Below are 18,178 nucleotides of genomic sequence, written 5' to 3'. Positions count from 1 at the left end.
CCCCAGTTTTGAAAACTTAAATCTTTTTAGGGACATGCTCTGAGCTGGGGGTGAGGAGTGAAGTAAAAATCCTAGGCTTAGCAAAAGTCTCCCTGGGAGCCAAAGTTAGGACTGGGTCTTATTCATCTTTTTATATCTCACATTACTTAAGCATCTTCATATTATACCTTCTCAGTGAGTTCTTGGTGAATGAATGCATGATGGATTATTTGATGATCCTGTCCCTGCCTTCATGCCACACCACCTCACCCCAAGAGACAAAGACTGACCTTTGAGGGAGACTGATATGTTATTGACACCTCGACGGCAAGGAGGCATCTCAGGGGGTTCTGCATCCAACACTCGTTTCACGTGGCTGATGCTGTAGCCGTGGATGGACTCAGTGCTTAGTCCCAGGGTAGAGGCTGGGTCCATTTTAGAAATATAGTCCTGACAGAAAAGACAGGCAGAACAAGAAGAAAATACACAAACACAGGTGTAAAAGCTACAACAAAGAATGTCTATCAGAGGAAACAGAAGTAGATGGAGAAAGTGCAGAGCATATGCTTTTCCTAGGCAGCATTTCTCCATAAAGCCTCAAAGGTCCCCAGGGAGTGCCTGGATGGTTTAATATCCCATGAGAAGCCATGCATGGTGGCACATGCCTGTAATCCCAGCTACTCAGGAGGCTGTGACAGGAGAATTACTTAAGCCCAGGAGTTCAAGGCTGCAGTGAGGTGTGATCACGCCACTGCCCTCCAGCCTGGGAGACAAGAATGAGACTCCGTCTCTAAAAAAGTATATATATCCCATGAGAGGATGAGCAACCTTTTTGAGTACAGGTATCCCTTTACCTTGAACACTTGGAAAACAGCTTCATCCAGCATCTTCCAGTCAACTTTTCCACTGACTTTGCTACATCCCAGGAAGAATTCCTGCTGCTTCAAGTCCTATAAGACCAAGGAAGGAAAAGCTCTTGAACTTCACTGCAGATGACTCCATGAACCGGGGTCCTAAAGGCCTTAGGAGTTGAGTTCTTTGGTTTTGGAGGTACCCAGGGCCCAGATTTTCTTGGATAAATGTAACAGTATTTGTTTCTTCCCACCGGGGCTCTCCCTGAAGTTCCTTACCCCTTTGATGATGTGCTGCGGGGGCATCCTCACCACCACCCGGAGGGTCACTTCCTCCTTTGGACCACAAGTACTGATGCCATCCATGGGTGACAGGTCTGTGGGGATTGAAAAGAACCAACTGGTTTTAGAAGTACCTGCAGCCTTTCCTAAACTTTCCAATCACTATCCTTTCCAAATAATTCTATTTGCCACAGAGAAGGAATGGAGGTCCCAAGCTCAAAAGTAGTTAAGGTTGAAGGACCATTACAACTCAGTGTCTCAGGACACTGGCATCTGCTTGACTTGGGCATTGTTACCTCTCTGACCAGAGCAAGTGCAATGGTGTAACACTGAAATAAGCCCCTTTCTTCCCTTCACCCTTATAGATTCTTCTCCCGCACAGGTACCTGTGTCTGCAAGACTGGGGCTGAAGGAATGGGTGAGTGCCAGGCCCAGGGAGCGGCGCGGGGAAGATAATGCAGATGATCCAGGGACCTGCCCTGGAGTGGAGCCTGATGAGGGGCCTGGGGCTACCTTCAGCCGGTCATTCTCTGCTTTCAGCAGGTCCACCTCCAACTGTGGTGAGAACAGATAGAGTAGGGTGGCAGATTGGACAGTAGCAAATCTTGGTCTTCCCTTTCCTGCAGCTGTCCACCCAGACGCTGACCTGCATGTTGTGCATGGTCTCCCGAAGCTGATCCAGTTGGTGGGCAGAGTTGAGGGCCTCCAAGCGGATGTCTGTAAGCTTCATTTCCTTCTCCCATAGCTCAGAACGCAGCTCCGATACCTCCTTCTTCTCCGGCTCCTCCTCCTCATTTGGATGGAACAGCCTAGTATGGGGGGCTGGGTGAGCGGGGCCCCTGTAAGATAGCAAGAGTTAAGCCAAGCTACGTGAAGAAGCACTAGAGTTACTAGAGAATATGAAGAGGCATGGTTGGTGGTCTTGGCTCCTCCTGCCCATAGATACTCAATCAGTATGAGAAGAAAGGTCCATATGTTGGTCTCATATGCCCAGGGAGAGATCAGTAATAAGTACTGCTTGTCTAAGGTCTAATGGCCTCCTGTCAACTCTAGCCCACAGCTTACACTGGTAACAGGCTGGGTGGCAGGGAGCCAGAGAGCACTTACTCAGTGACATCAGTGCCCACGGAGGATGAGGTGGACGACTTGATGGAGGGTGAAGCAGTCTCCGTAGAACCATGCTGTAGTTTGGGGGATGAGGGAGCCGAGGAGTCGGGTGTAGCAATCTCCTCTATATCCGAGTATGAGGAAGCTGACTTGGGCCCCTTTTTTATACTGAACGCTTTGTTGAAGGAACTTCGAAGCTAGAAAAAAGCAGATCCAGGTAGAGGGACATCAGGACTCCACTACTGGGATGGGGGAGGACTGGATTGGGACTTCTGAGACAGAGAGAGCTGGAGGCAGGGGATTTACTTTAATTAAGCCACCCTCTATAACACTTCACTTGATTCATAGAATACAGACAGAAGAGTTGCCTAGAAATCAGGACCATGGAGGTGGAGCTTGCAGTGAGCTGAGATTGAGCCACTGCACTCCAGCCTGGCAACAGAGTGAGATTCCATCTCAAAAAACAGAAAGAAAGAACGAAAGACCGAAAGAATGAAAGAACGAAAGAAAGAAAGAAAGGAAGAAAGAAAATTAGGACCGAGAGAAAGAACAGAATCTTCTAGCTTGCTGCTGTTGTAGGCTATGGGAATTTCCTGGGTGTTCTGTTGCTCATAGGGGGAACTGTGCCCCTGATGGGGACAGAGAGAAGTTCCCAGAGGTCACAATGTATACAGCTCAGTGATCCAATCCCACCTTCTGCAGCAGAACAATAACCGTTCAGTCTAGAACCTAGCTCACTGTGGGCCTCAGATGCCACCTCATGATGCCTCTGACTAGGGCTCATCAGCCCAGAATCTGTTCATCTAGTCATCTATCAACCAGAAACTGACAATATGATTCTGTGGAGAACATGAGAAGGCAGTGGGCTCAAGATTCTGTTAGTATTTCTTGTGCCCAGGACATCACAGAATGGTTAAAACAGCCAGACATAAGCATTTTCTATGATTTCCAATGTCCTAGAAGAAGAGCTATTTCCCAGCATTTCCTTAGAGTACTTGGGGCATTATAATCTGATTGTAGCTCGTTTGATCTTGATGTTGATGAGCTTGGGTGTTAGGGATGTGAACTAGAGATGCAAACCAGGGTCCTGTCCCATACCCATCCACATGCATCCATACAGCATGCACACACCACACACCATACACACACACACACACACAGGAACACAAATATGAAATGGCAGCAAGAGGCAGAGAGTAAAGGAGGGGTCAAAGGTTATAGGGGACAAAGGCAAACCAGATATTTGGGACAGTGAGAAAAAAGAAGGAAAAATTTGAGGGTACACTTTCTAAGTGTCTCTCCTAGAACACAGGAAGGCCGTCAGGTGATGGATGGAGCTGGTGGGTGGTGCATCTTGGGGTTTCCACCAGGCAAGACATAAAGAGGACCAACTTGGCTGTGGTGGAGATATGAATGAGTGAGTATGTGTGCAGCTGGCTGGCTCCAGGTGACTTCTTATCACTGAGCAGTCAGGGCTCAAAAATACCATAAAGCTTAGTTCTCTGCAGAGATGAAGAACTGAGCCTGAAAAGGCCAGAGAGTTGACTTGCTTGAAACTGCCTAATTGACGTAAGACTTAGGACTAGAACTCAGGCTTCCTAATTTTCAATCCAGTGAAGTTTCTCCATACCACTGCCTCATGGGATGCTGTGTGTGTGTGTGTGTGTGTGTGTGTGTGTGTGTGTGTGTGTGTGTGTATAAGGAGATCCTATGACAAGCTGCCTGGAGCATATGCCCCTAAGATCAATAAGATCTTAAGTGAGAATATATGTAGTTCAGTATTCCCAAAGCCAGAACTGTTGGGAGATGTTTGATGTTACGTGGCTAATGGTTCCATGGTTAAATGAGTTTAGGGAACAATGGATTAAGCAAAATGAAACAAGATTATTTGCTGGGGGATATCTCAGAACTTTTTCTGTGCAGATGTAGAAAATGCAGTACTTAGGCTGGGCGCAGTGGCTCATGCCTGTAATTCCTGCACTTTGGGAGGTGGAGGTGGGCGAATCACCTGAGGTCAGGAGTTTGAGACCAGCCTGGCCAAGATGGTGAAACCCCGTCTCTACTAAAAATACAAAAATTTGCCGGACATGTTGGTCCATGCCTGTAATCCCAGCTATTCGGGAGGCTGAGGCAGGGGAATTGCTTGAACCCGGGAGGCCGAGGTTGCAGTGAACCAAGATTGCACCACTGCATTCCAGCCTGGGTGACAGAGTGAGACTCTGCCTCAGAAAAAAAATAAATAAATAAAAATAAAAATAAAAAAATAAAAAAAATAAAAAAGAAAGAGACAAAATGCAGTACTTCTCAAATTTATTTGATGATGGTATCACTTTTTTCTTTCTTTGGAGACAGGGTCTCACTCTATCACCCAGGTTAGAGTGCAATGATGCAATCTTGGCTCACTTAACCTCCCAGGCTCAAGCTATCCTCCCACCTCAGCCCCCAAGTAGCTGGGACCACAGGCACGCATCACCATACCCAGTACATTGTTGCATTTTTAGTAGAGGCGGGGTTTCACCATGTTGCCCAGGCTGATCTTGAACTCCTGAGCTCAAGTGATCCGCCCACTTCAGCCTCCCAAAGTTCTGGGATTACAGGCCTGAGCCTCCGAGCCCAGTCAATGGTATCACATTTTAAGGAGCATCTCAATGGGCTGGCAATCAGTGGAACACACTTTGGGAAATGTTAATCTAAAAAATCAAATTTAAATAAGTATCAGGCTCTTCCTATGTTGACTATACCCTACTCAGTCAGTGCTCTAGCTAAGCTGGCCTTCTCCATCTTCCACAGCTTCTCTTCTGAATAGTGTCTATGTAGAAAGCATCCCAACACATTCCTCTCTACCCATCACAGTTCCATCTCAGTTTAACTTTTACCTCCTTTGAGAAGTCTTCCCTGCCTATTGTAATCACCGTCTCGTCATCTGTGAACTCCTTTAGCACTTACTGCTCGAATAAGCATTGTGGCACTGTTGGATTGCTATTAATTTTATATGTATAATTTTTTTGGTCTCCCCAGTAATACTGCGGGGTCCTTAATGACGAGATTATAGATTCTATTTTTCATATCCTTCACAACACCTAGCACAATGTTGGGGTAGGGTTAGAGTGGACCTCAGGTATCTGGTTTGTAACAGAAATTCTGGATGCATTTTCTGTTCATCTTAAACTATACTCTCATCCCTGAAATGTCTTTGGGAACTCCATGGATGCTTAGACAGTTTTAGGCTTTGGGGTGACTTGAGTGTGCCCTCCTGGTCTCTGTCCCTCACCTATCTCTGGTTCATCCTACTCTAGAGCTAAATCTTCAGGTTAGGCCCAGGCTGCACTGGCCTGTGGAAACTGTGGTCAAGGTAACTTTCATCCAGTGACTCTCTTCCATGTTGGGTCTCTAGGTATTATGCAACCAAAAAGAAGAAGGTTCATTTTTCTGGATAGGAGGAGCTCAATTTAACTGCTTTTTATAACAGGCCAATTTTATAACAGGGGAAGATAGTAGGGAATATATTTGAATTTTGTTTGACTTTCCCATTTGGCCCCCAACCAGACCACTCCTCTGTCCTCACATGGGGCAGCTGTGGATGGACCATGCAGTGGAGTGAGTTAGGAACTCTGGGTGGTTGTTACAGTTAGTGTTATGAGTGGTCATTCATTTTTGTTTTTAGGGGAAGAGAGTTGCTCTGGAAATAGGGAAGGTATGGCAAAGGGAAAGAGAAAATAAGGGGATAGGAACTGCGTCTCTTACCTCATATACCTGGAAAAAAATAGGGATTTGGAGTCAGCATTTTGAAGGAAAAAAAAAAAAGAATCAACACTTAATCACTCATTTCACACAGCTGGTACCTGTCTGCATTATACAAAGGTCTGGGGGCGTGTCTTACTGAACAGGGGACAGAGGAGCAGGACATGTCCACCTGGGGATGCTTTCTTACCACAGTCAGCAAGAGGGGCTGAGACTGTCTAGACCTGCCTGAGGAATTTCATAAAGGTCAGTTTAGGATTATGCAAGAGAAAAACACCACACGCACGAAAATGACTTCTGGACCTACCAAAGGTAATAATAAAGAGTCTTTTGAAGTAATCTGGAAAGCTCCACAAAGCATCTCCAAAATTAAAGAAATGACCTCCAGGAGTCTAGAATGAACAGCTTTGTTCATAAAATCTCTCCATAGTATAGAAGGGAGTGGGGGAATGGGGGGGACAGAACTGATAAGATGTTTCCTTCTGAGTATTTCCTCATCATCCTTCTGCTGCCAAATACATCTGGCCTAACCAAATGGAGAGCCCAAAGAAAGCCCAAAGAAAGCAGATACATATATATAAAGGTCAGAGGGGTGGCCTTGGGGACAAGTAGGGAATGACTGAGGGAAGGGAGAATTTGGGAGACGGTGCTCTGAGCGGACATCACACTAGGGCTCAGTGTTAGATGGGACTACACCTTGGTTAATCCCAGAAGGATTCGATCCCTATGCTGAGGTGAAGGCGGTCCACCACGGTTCTACCTAGTTCCCCACCCCCCAAACCTTTACCTACCCAACTCTTTTTTTTCTTCTTTTTCGCATCAGCATCCTTGCTGCTGCCGATGCTGGAATGGCTAGTGATGCTGTTGAGGCTTGAGATGCTATCTGAGGAGTTTTGTCTCTTGATCCGAAGTTCTAGGGCCAAGTACAAGTGGGGAAAAACAGAAGAGATTTAGAGAGGACATGAGACTTCAGGCAAGTCTAGTGGCAGAAGATAAGAGAAAGGAGAACCAACCAACTCCTCAATCCACATTATTCATTTTTTTGGATCATTCATTCAGCAAACATTTATTGAGTCCCAATCATGTTTCAACATAGAAAAAGTGCAAAAGGTAAGAATTAAATAAGAAATGATTCCTTTTCTCAAGAACCAGAAGTTAGCATGGAGTCATGAACTCAGCTTGAATCAGTCTAAGGACTTAACTAAAGCCAGCTCTCTTTATGGAGACATCAACCTACCATTTTTCATGATTTTTTTTTTTTTTTTTTTTTTTTTTTGAGACGGAGTCTCGCTCTGTCGCCCGGGCTGGAGTGCAGTGGCCGGATCTCAGCTCACTGCAAGCTCCACCTCCCGGGTTTACGCCATTCTCCTGCCTCAGCCTCCCCAGTAGCTGGGACTACAGGCACCCGCCACCACGCCCGGCTAGTTTTTTGTATTTTTTTAGTAGAGTCGGGGTTTCGCCGTGTTAGCCATGATGGTCTCGATCTCCTGACCTCGTGATCCGCCCGTCTCGGCCTCCCAAAGTGCTGGGATTACAGGCTTGAGCCACCGCGCCCGGCCTCATGATTTTTCTAGCAATACTTAGCTATCTGGTGGTCCAAGGCCAAGAACTAGCCATGTACTAGCCAAGTACATCACTAGCCATGTACTCTGCATTCCACCTGAAAGAGCTTCAGTTTTCTCATCTGGTGGGTAGAAAATCTTCGCTTTCTGAGGTGGTTTGTGATGGCACAAAAAAAAAATCTGCTTTTCTACAACAGGGAAGGAAGGGGTTAACAAAAGATGTTTGAGAACTGAAAGAATAGGAGTTTTTCAGATGGGAATTTTGGAAAATGTATTTAGGGCTGAAGAAAAGGTACAAGCAAAGGCACTGTCCAGGGAACTGGCTTTGCTTTGAGGAACTGTGGGTAGTCTGGAATGGAAGCAGCAGAGGGCATGTGTGGGGGTACAGAAAAAAGTGAGGGTGAGATTAGGCTCAGGCCAGATCAGGGACAGTCCTCAATGTCTTTTTTCCTTTTTCTTTTCTTTCTTTCTTTTTTTTTTTTTTTTTTGAGACAGAGTCTCGCTCTGTCACCCAGGCTGGAGTGCAGTGGCATGATCTCGGCTCACTGCAACCTCCACTTTCTGGGTTCAAGCAATTCTCTGCCTAAGCCTCCCGAGTAGCTGGGATTACAGGTGCTCGCCACCAGGCCCACTAATTTTTTTATATTTTTAGTAGAGATGGGGTTTCACCATGTTGACCAGGCTGTTCTTAAACTCTTGACCTCATGATCCACCAGTACCTCAGCCTCCCAAAGTGCTGGGATTACAGGCATGAGCCACTGCGCCCAGACTTCTTTTTCTTTCTTTCATTTTTGTTAATGAGACAGGGTCTTGCTGTGTTGCCCAGGGTCGTCTTGAACTGCTGGGTTCAAGTGATCATCTTGCCACTGCTTCCCAAAGTGCTGGGATTATAGGCGTGAGCCAACACGCCCAGCCCCTCAATGTCTTTTCTTTTCTTTTTTTTTTTTTTTTTTTTGAGAAGGTGTTTCACTCTTCTTGCCCAGGCTAGAGTGCAGTGACGTGATCTTGGCTCACTGAAACCTCTGCCTCCTGGGTTCAAAACGATTCTGCTGTCTCAGCTTCTCGAGTAGCTGAGATTACAAGGCTCCTGCCACCACACCCAGCTAATTTTTGTATTTTTAGTAGAGATGGGGTTTCGCCATGTTGGCCAGGCTGGTCTCGAACTCCTGACCTCAGGTGATTCACCTGCCTCAGCCTCCCAAAGTGCTGGGATTACAGGGATGAGCCACCGTGCTTGGCCCCATCAATGTCTTTTAAAGGAAATTTGCCTCTGTGCCATAGATAATGGAGAACAGAAATTCTGAATCTAAGGCAAAATATTATCTGATTTTAAAAATCCGTTTTATTTTAAAATAATTATAGATTCATAGGAAGTTGCAAAGAAATGCACAGGGAGGGCCTCTGCACATTTCACTCAACCTCGTCCAATGCAAATATCGTGCCTAACTATGGTGCGATGTCAAAGATTTTTTAGACTGGGCTCAGTGGCTCACAACTGTAACCCCAGCACTCAGGGAGGCCAAGGCAGGACGATCACTCAAGCCCAAGAGTTTGAGAGCAGCCTGGGCAACATAGTGAGGCCCTCGTGTCTATTTAAAAAAAAATTTTTAGGCCGGGCGCGGTGGCTCAACCCTGTAATCACAGCACTTTGGGAGGCCGAGACGGGTGGATCACGAGGTCAGGAGATTGAGACCATCCTGGCTAACACGGTGAAACTCCATCTCTACTAAAAAAAATACAAAAAAACTAGCCAAGCGATGTGGCGGGCACCTGTAGTCCCAGTTACTCGGGAGGCTGAGGCAGGAGAATGGCGTAAACCCGGGAGGCGGAGCTTGCAGTGAGCCGAGATAGCGCCACTGTACTCCAGCCTGGGCGACAGGGCAAGACTCCGTCTCAAAAAAAAAAAAAAAAAAAAAAAAAAAAAAAAAAAAAAAAAAAATTTTAAACAGAGCTTACTATTACTCTGGGAGGCCCAGGTGGGTGGATTGCTTGGTCCAGAAGTTTGCGACTCGACTAGCCTGGGCAACACAGCAAAACCCCATCTCTACTAAAAATACAAGAAGTTAGCTGGGCATGGTGTTGTGCACCTCTAATCACAGATACAGCGGAGGCTTAAATGGGAGAATCACATGAGCCCCGGGGATTGAGGCTGCAGTGAGCTGAGATAGCACTACTGTGCTCCAGCCTGGGCAACAGAGTGAGAAAGAGGAAATGGAAGGAAATTAAACTAGAGGAAGGGGAGTAGTAAAGTGGCTATTTGCAATTTTCTCCTAGAAACAAAACCTGTTAGATGAAGGAGATGTGGGTAAGGTTTGGTTATTTTCCTCACTCTCACCATGATCAGAAATTGATCTTTTAAACTCTAATTTTCCCTTGATACTACAGGGAAAACAAGATCCTAGGATCTGATGCTGGAACTACAAAGCACATAAGGCATTTGGAAAACCCTTTGTACGATTATCATATCCAGTTAATGACACTAGAGTACTTCAGTTATTTTAAAAAAGCATGGGAAATTCTCAAGAGGATATGCTGAGGCTGGGTGTGATGGCTCATGCCTGTAATCCCAGCACTTTGGGAGGCCAAGGCAGGAAGATGGCTTGAGCCAGCAGTTCAAGACCAACCTGGGCAACATAGTGAAACCCCATCTCTACAAATAATTACAAAATTAGCCAAGTGTGGTGGCATGCACCTGTGGTCCCAGCTACTTGGGTGGCTGAGGCAGGAGGATCCCTTGAACCCAGGAGGTGGAGGTTGTAGTGGGCTGAGACTGCATAACTACACTCCATCCCGGGCAACAGAATGAGAGTGAGACTCTGTCTCAAAAAACAAAACAAAACAAAACAAACAAAAACGGGGATATGCCAAGTTGAAGTTAGAAAAAAATCTTCATTTATGTAAAAATGAATATATGTACCCATATATGTTTGTTTGTATATACACAGATATTTATTTCCGGAAAGATTAAAACTATTAGCAGTACTTACCTCTGGGGATTGGGATTTGGAGGGGTGACTCAGGGAGAGGGATTTTATGTTTCACCGTATACCCTTCTGTATAGTTTATCTCAGTGGTTGGAAAACATTTACTGTAAAAGGCCAGAAAGTAAATATTTTATGCTTTGTGGCCATAGGGTCTTGATCACAACTCCTCAGTTCTGCTGTTGTAGCATGAAAGAAGCCACGGACATTATACAAATTAATGAGTGTGGCTGTGTTTCTAATAAAATTTTGTTTACCAACAGAGTGGTAAGCCAGATTTGGCTGATGGGCCATGATTTGCCAACCCCTAATTTACATTCCCCCTCAGAACATCCATTGCTTTTATGATAAAAATTAGTTTAATTAAAACTAGTTAATTAAAAATAAAATAAAGGGGATGGGTGTGGTGGCCCATGCCTGTAATTCCAGCACTCTGGGAGGCCCAGGTGGGTGGATTGCTTGGTCCAGAAGTTTGCGACTAGCCTGGGCAACACAGCAAAACCCCATCTCTATTAAAAATACAAGAAGTTAGCTGGGCATGGTGTTGTGCACCTCTAATCACAGATACTGCGGAGACTTAAATGGGAGAATCACATGAGCCCCGGGGATTGAGGCTGCAGTGAGCTGAGATAGCACCACTGTGCTCCAGCCTGGGCAACAGAGTGAGACCCTGTCTCAAATAAATAAATAAATAAATAAAAATAAAGGGTAGCAAAGTATGTGCATCTGCCTATCAGTTATTTGGAGGTTTCAATTAGTTGGGATATATCAATTACATTTAAAAAATACACTCTATAGTATTTTTTTTTTGAGACGAAGTTTCACTCTTGTTGCCCAGGCTGGAGTGTAATGGCGTGATCTCGCCTTACTGCAACCTCTGCCTCCCAGGTTCAAGCGATTCTTCTGTCTCAGCCTCCCGAGTAGCTGGGATTACAGGCACCTGCCACCATGACCAGCTAAGTTTTGTATTTTTAGTAGAGACAGGGTTTCACCATGTTGACCAGGCTGGTCTCGAACTTCTGACCTCAGATAATCTACCTGCCATGGCCTCCCAAAATGCTGGGATTATATGCGTGAGGAACTGCGCCCGACCATATATAGTACTTTTAAGAGCAAATGATACGTTGCAGAATCAAGCAATCTTCAAAAATTAAGAAACCTCTTGTGCATTTTGAATTTTGTACCATGTATATTTATTATCTATTTATAAATAAAATAAAATAAAGTTAGGCATTATTGCCTAAGCATTGATTCTTCGAATATTCCTAGAAATCCACCTGACCAAGTTGAGCCTGGATCAACATGAACTGAGGATAACATGAAAACTCGTAGCAAAAAGCACAATTCATTCATTCAACAAATATATGTTTGAAGAGCAGGTTACACACAGAAAAACCCATATGCCCTCCACCTAATTCAACAATTAATATTTTGTTTTATTTGCTTTCTCTCTCTCTACACACACACATGCATGCACACACACAGTTTCTTGAACAATTTGAAAATAAGTTACAGAGAATACATCTTTTGACACTAAAGACTTCAGAATATACTTTTTTTTTTTTTTTTTTTTTTGGAGATAGATGTACTTTCTAAGAATAAGAACATTCTCCCACAGTACTATTATCACACCTAAGAAAATGAACAGTGGCTGGACATGGTGGCTCACGCCTATAATCCCAACACTTTGGGAGGCTGAGGTGGGTGGATCACCTGAGGCCAGGAGTTCAAGACCAGCCTGGCCAACATGGTGAGACCCCGTCTCTACTAAAAATACAAAAATTAGCCAGGTGTGGTGACACACACCTGTAGTCCCAGCTACTCAGGAGGCTGAGGCAGGAGAATGGCATGAACCCGGGAGGCGGAGGTTAAAGTGAGCCGAGATTGTACCACCGCATTCCAGCCTGGGCAACAGAGTGAGACTTTGTCTCAAAAATAAAAAAAAATAAAAAGAGAGAGAGAGAAAAAATGAACAGTAATTCTTTTCACGTAATATCTAGTCCATATTCAAATTAGAATGATTTCTTGTGTGTGTGTGTTTTTTTTTTTTTTTTTTTTTTTTTTTTTTACAACACATGATTTCACTCTCACCCAGGCTGGAGTCAGTGCAACCACCACGGCTCACTGCAGCTTCTACCTCCTGGGCTCAAGCAGTCCTCCAGACTCAGCCTCTGGAGTAGCTAGGACTACAGGCTAATTTTTAAAGAATGAGGTCTCACTATGTTTCCCAGGCTGGTCTTGAACTCCTGGCCTAAAGTGAACTCCCGTCTTGGCCTTTCAAAGTGCTGGGATTATAGCTTGGTCCACTGTGTTTGGCCTGGAGTAATTTCTGATCTTAACTGACATAATTGGATTACTCTGAGGGCAAGGAAAGCACTGGAAGAATGAGCACAGCTAAACCAGTAAGGAAATTATTGAAATATTCTAGGAGAAGAACGATAAAAAACTGAGCCAGGGTAGTGACAATACAGAAGAGGCATAGAATTGAGACCTACGTAGGAGTTAGAACTAACTGACTATACAGGGTGAAACAGTGAGGAATCAAAGATGATGCTTGTATTAGAGGCTTGGGCAACCAGGCAAATGATAATACCTGAGATGCGCAGACTACAGAAGGGAAAAGGTTGGCTTGTGTGTTTGTAAGTGGGGTGAAGGGGATGACTTTAATTTTGGACATATTAAGTTAGAGATATCTCTATGAGGTCAACTAAGTGGAAACATCCAGACGTGGTTGGAAGTAAAGGTCTGAACTCAGGAGACTGATACGGATAGAAATACAGATTAAGAAGAGATTGTAAAACCAATTGAGCTGATAAGTGAGTCCAGCAAGTCTGCAGGATATAGGATCAATGTGCAAAAAAATCAATTGTATTTTTATACACTAGTAATCAATAACTCAAAAGAGAAATTAAGAAAACAATTCTGTTTACAATAGCATAAAAACTAAGTTTAACAAAATAAGTGCAAGATTCATATACTGAAAACTGCAAAATATCACTGAAAAAAATGAAAGCATATTTAGATAAAGGCATGCCTGTTCATGGATTAGAAGACTTAACATTAAGAGGCAATACTCTCTAAATTGATACACAGATTCAATGCAATCCCTAGGAAAATTCAATCTGAGATTAACAAACGAATACTAAAATTCAAATGCAAAGGAAATGCACATGAAATACAAAATGCACAAGAAAATGCAAAGGACACAGAGTAGCCAAAACAACCTTGAAAAAGAACAAAGTTGGAGGACTCACACTTCCCAATTTCCGAACTTACTACAAAGCTACAGTAATAAAAACAATGTGGTACTGGCCAAGGATAGACATATAGAAGAATGGAATAGAACTGAAAGTCTAGAAAGAAACCCATATATGTATGGTCAATTGATTTCCTAAAGAGTGCCAAGACAATTCAGGGGGGAAAAAAATAGTCTTTTCAGCAAATTATGCTGGAACAACTAGATATTCTCATGTAGAAGAATGAAGTTGGACTGCCTACCTCATACCATGTACAAAAATTTACCAAAAATGGAACAAAGACCTAAAACTAAAAAAAATTTTAGAAGCAATCCCAGGAGTAAGTCTTCATGACCCTGGATTAGGCAATAATTTCTTAGATACAGCACCTAAAGCACAAGCAGCCAAAGGAAAAAAATAGATAAATTATACCTCATGAAAATGGAAAACTTTTGTTCTTCAAATAATATTTTCAAGAAAGCGAAACAGCAACCCATACAATGAGAGAAACTGTTTTTCAAATCATATGTCTTATAAGGGTCTAATATTCAGAATTATTAAAAAACTCTTAAGGCTCGACAACAAAAGACAACCTGATTTTAAAAATGGGCAAAGGATTTGAATAGACATTTCTCCATAAAGACATACAAATAGCAAATAAGCACATGAAAAGATGCTCAGTGTTCTTAGCCATAAAGAAAATGAAAATCAAAACCACAATGAGATACCACTTCACACCCACTAAGATGGCTATTGCAAAAAAGAGGTAAGTGTTAGCAAGAATGTGGAGCTATAGGGCTGGGTGTGGTGGCTCACGCCTGTAATCCAGCACTTTGGGACGCCGAGGTGGGTGGATCACTGGAGGTCAGGAGTTCAAGACCAGCCTGGCCAACATGGTGAAACCCTGTCTCTACTAAAAATACGAAAAAAAAAAAAAAAAATTAGCTGGGCGTAGTGGCAGGCACCTGTAATCCCAGCTTCTCGGGAGGCTGAGGCAGAAGAATTACTTGAACCTGGGAGGCGGAGGTTGCAGTGAGCCAAGATTGCACCATTGCACTCCAGCCTGGGCAACAGAGCAAGACTCCATCTCAAAAAAACAAAAACAAAGAATATGGATATATTGGCACCCTCATATGATGCTGATAGGAATGTAAAATGGTGCAGCTGCTCTGGAAAACAGCTTGCCAATTCCTCAAAAAGTCAAACATAGAGTTACCATATGACCCAGCAATTCCACTTCTAGGTATATACCCCAGAGAACTAAAAACGTATGTCCACACACAAACTTGTACATGAATGTTCATGACAGCATTATTCATAATAGGCAAAAAGTGAAAACAACTCAATGCCTACCTACCTAATCAACTGATGAATGGCTGAACAAACTGTGGTATATCTACACAATGGAATATTATTCAGTCACAAAAAGGAATGATACAAGACAGATGGGTCTTTTGTTTTTTCGTTTTTTTTTTTTTTTGAGACTGAGTCTTGCCCTGTCACCCAGGCTGGATGGAGTACAGTGGTGCAATCTCGGCTCACTGCAAGCTCCGCCTCCTGGGTTCACACCATTCTCCTGCCTCAGCCTCCTGAGTAGCTGGGACTCCAGGTGCCCGCCACCACACCTGGCTCATTTTTTGTATTTTTAGTAGAGACGGGGTTTCACTGTGTTAACCAGGATGGTCTCGATCTCCTGACCTAGTGATCCGCCCACCTCGGCCTCCCAAAGTGCTGGGATTACAGGCATGAGCCACCGCACCCCGCATGGATGAGTCTTGAAAACACTTTGCTAACATGGTGAAACCCCATCTCTACTAAAAATACAAAAATTAGCCAGGCGTGGTGGCACGCACCTATAGTCCCAGCTACTTGGGAGGCAGGAGAATCACTTGAACCTGGGAGGTGGAGATTGTGGTGAGCTGAGATCGCGCCACTGCACTCCAGCCTGGGCAACAGAGTGAGTCTCTGACTCAAAAAAATAAATAAATAAAAAATAAAAAAGTAAAATAAGTACTAAAACTTGTAAGTTGGATTTTGGAAAAATGGGAGTCACTGGTGACTTTAGTGAAAGTGTTTTTGGTAGAATGATGGTAACAGAAGCGTAATTATAGTGGGGTTAAGTGTGAAAGGGAGGTGGAAAGGTAGGATCGACTGGAGGAAGGAAAGAAATAAGATATAATTAGAACATAGATTGATACATCCTTCCCCTTTAAGATACGAGAGCCTTTGGCAGGTTTATAAGCAAAGAAGGAATGAATAGAGCATAAGAGATCAGAGCGGTAGAAAAGGGCATGTGTGGCGTGGAGGGGGGTTGTATGGTTGCTAAAGAGGGCATCCCAAAACATTAGATAAGTGGCCACTCTTGGCCAGAAGGGATGGATCCTTCCAACAAAATGGAGACAAACAAATAAGTATTGGATGAATGTTAACACATGCAGTGGGGAAGAGGCAGTGGAGTTCTCTCTTGAAAATGTTCATTTTCTTAACTAAGGAGGGGGCCAAGGCTATGTTCAGAGTAAGGCAAGTCAGTAGTGGAATGAGAAGTTTGAAAAAAGCAATGAAAGCTGGGAATCACTGATAGTGGAATAAAAAAGAAAACTGACTGTGGGCAAGTAAGAGGACTGCCAAGGTATCTTGAAGACCTGACTGGAGGTAGAGATCACAGATTTTTGTGGCATCAGACTCCCATCTATCTTGACTTCTGTAGCAAAGCTTGACTGGTTACTAAACATCCAGGCTAACTTGCCATTTCAGCGCCATATAACCTACGTGAACTTTGGTTGTTTCATGTGAAGAGTAGACTGCATCTCCCTTGGAGAACTAAAGTGAGGATCAAATAAGATTGTGTGTATGTGTGTGTATCTATGCATGTGTGTGTATCTATGCGCATGTGTGTGGACACACAACACATTTGCATAAAAATGTTAAGGGCTATTTTAATGATGGTCTTTGATGGCTCTTTGGCCCTGACGTAAAGGTTAAGGAGAGGACTCCTGGGGCTTACAGGTCTCCTCTACTTGCCTTCATACCTTGGGAAGCTGGGGTCATGCCCCTGGTACTCCTCACTGACCAGTCCAGACATCACACTAAAGGGTATCTAAAGGCCCTCACCTCTAGAGATTTGATATAGGACCTGGAATACTATAGGCCCAGATAAAAATCTGTAATACTCTTCCTTTCCTGCCACCCCTGTTCCCTCTCAATCTGTGGCTGGATGTCCTACCTTTGGGTGTGGTTTCTGAAGCATTAAGGGCTCCCTGAATGACTGCCTGGGCCTCAGAGTTCTTTTTCTTCAGAAAGTCTATGGTTTCTCGCAAATCCAGCAGCTCAGTGTCCTAAGAGAGAAATGAAAACAGCGTCGGCTGGGCATGGTGGCTCACACCTATAATTCCAGCACTTTGGGAGGCCGAGGTGGACGGATCACCTGATGTCAGGAGTTCAAGATCAGCCTGGCCAACATAGTGAAACCTGGTCTCCACTAAAAATACAAAAATTAGCTGGGCATGGTGGTAGGCACCTGTAATCCCAGCTACTTGGGGGGCTGAAGCAGGAGAATCGCTTGAACCCGGGAGGCAGAGGTTGCAGTGAGCCAAGATCGCACCAGTGCACTCCAGCCTGGGCGACAAGAACGAAACTCCATCTTAAAAAAAAAAAAAAAGAAAACAGCGTCATTAGTTGGAATTAGCAGGAGCCCTTATGGTGTGTCAGGCAATGGGTGAGGCATTGGAATTCTACAAAACTTATAGAGAAGGGCAGGGAATTGGGATAAGGAATATGCTCACACTGTATTGGGGGCAGATTGAGAATCCAGGGTGATAGTGAGGTGGGGAGAAACTGGCAGTCATGAGCAAGAAGAGGTCAGCCTCAGCCTCTCTGTCCAGGAGAACCCCCTCACTGCACCCACCCCTCCCTCCCTCCCCTTCCCAGGCCTCTCACCTTCTCCTCGGCCGTCTCTGCCAGGTGTCGCAGGCGGGATGTCATATTCACCAGGCTCTGCTCGAAAGCAGCCACTAGATTAGCCTGAAACAAACACAAAAAGAGACTGCTAAGTTGCATAAGGCTAGGGGAGAGGCAATGAATGACAATGGGAAATAGTTTTAAATGATTTCCTGTATCTCAGAGCTGACCAGTGCTGGCAAGCCTCTTGGTGGTTAAAAAATTGATTTCCCTGAGCAGACAAAGGGGAAATCAAAGACATTTTCTGGTGGGAACCAGCTTCTTGAATAATGAAGCCAGGTTGAGGGTAGGGCAGGTTTTTGGAGGCTCTTGGAGACTTGAGATCTAAAACCCATCATCTACCAGAGGTAGGACTATCCCTTTGCTCTATGTGATATTTGGTGTGGCCAACTTGGTAGGCAGGCCACAGCCTCTGGGGTCTTTCCTATTATTTTGGTTTAACTCCTGCATTGTGGAGTGGGCCGACCCCCATGGGACCAAAT

The 18,178-nt window shown here is 44.3% G+C and overlaps 1 protein-coding gene across 14 annotated transcripts in view; it reads right to left on the bottom strand.

The window, feature by feature from the left end:
* Positions 1-18,178, bottom strand: part of NAV1 (neuron navigator 1) — a 289,741-nt gene that overhangs the window by 15,719 nt on the left and 255,844 nt on the right. For 9 of the 14 annotated variants that reach the window (XM_030929998.1, XM_030930013.1, XM_030930024.1 and 6 more), the window contains 10 exons: positions 17,676-17,759; positions 16,963-17,074; positions 6,752-6,873; positions 5,964-5,972; positions 2,220-2,416; positions 1,759-1,951; positions 1,499-1,667; positions 1,110-1,207; positions 834-929; positions 270-429 (listed from right to left, as the gene is read on the bottom strand). In XM_030929998.1, coding sequence (XP_030785858.1) covers positions 270-429; positions 834-929; positions 1,110-1,207; positions 1,499-1,667; positions 1,759-1,951; positions 2,220-2,416; positions 5,964-5,972; positions 6,752-6,873; positions 16,963-17,074; positions 17,676-17,759 — 1,240 coding nt within the window. The remainder of the gene's footprint in view (positions 1-269; positions 430-833; positions 930-1,109; positions 1,208-1,498; positions 1,668-1,758; positions 1,952-2,219; positions 2,417-5,963; positions 5,973-6,751; positions 6,874-16,962; positions 17,075-17,675; positions 17,760-18,178) is intronic. The other 5 variants (XM_030930002.1, XM_030930023.1, XM_030930036.1 and 2 more) reach the window with 1 other exon arrangement.

The sequence above is a fragment of the Rhinopithecus roxellana genome, chromosome 1 (genome assembly GCF_007565055.1).
Source record: "Rhinopithecus roxellana isolate Shanxi Qingling chromosome 1, ASM756505v1, whole genome shotgun sequence".
Taxonomy (NCBI): Eukaryota; Metazoa; Chordata; class Mammalia; order Primates; family Cercopithecidae; genus Rhinopithecus; species Rhinopithecus roxellana.
This window is presented reverse-complemented; position numbering and strand designations above follow the sequence as displayed.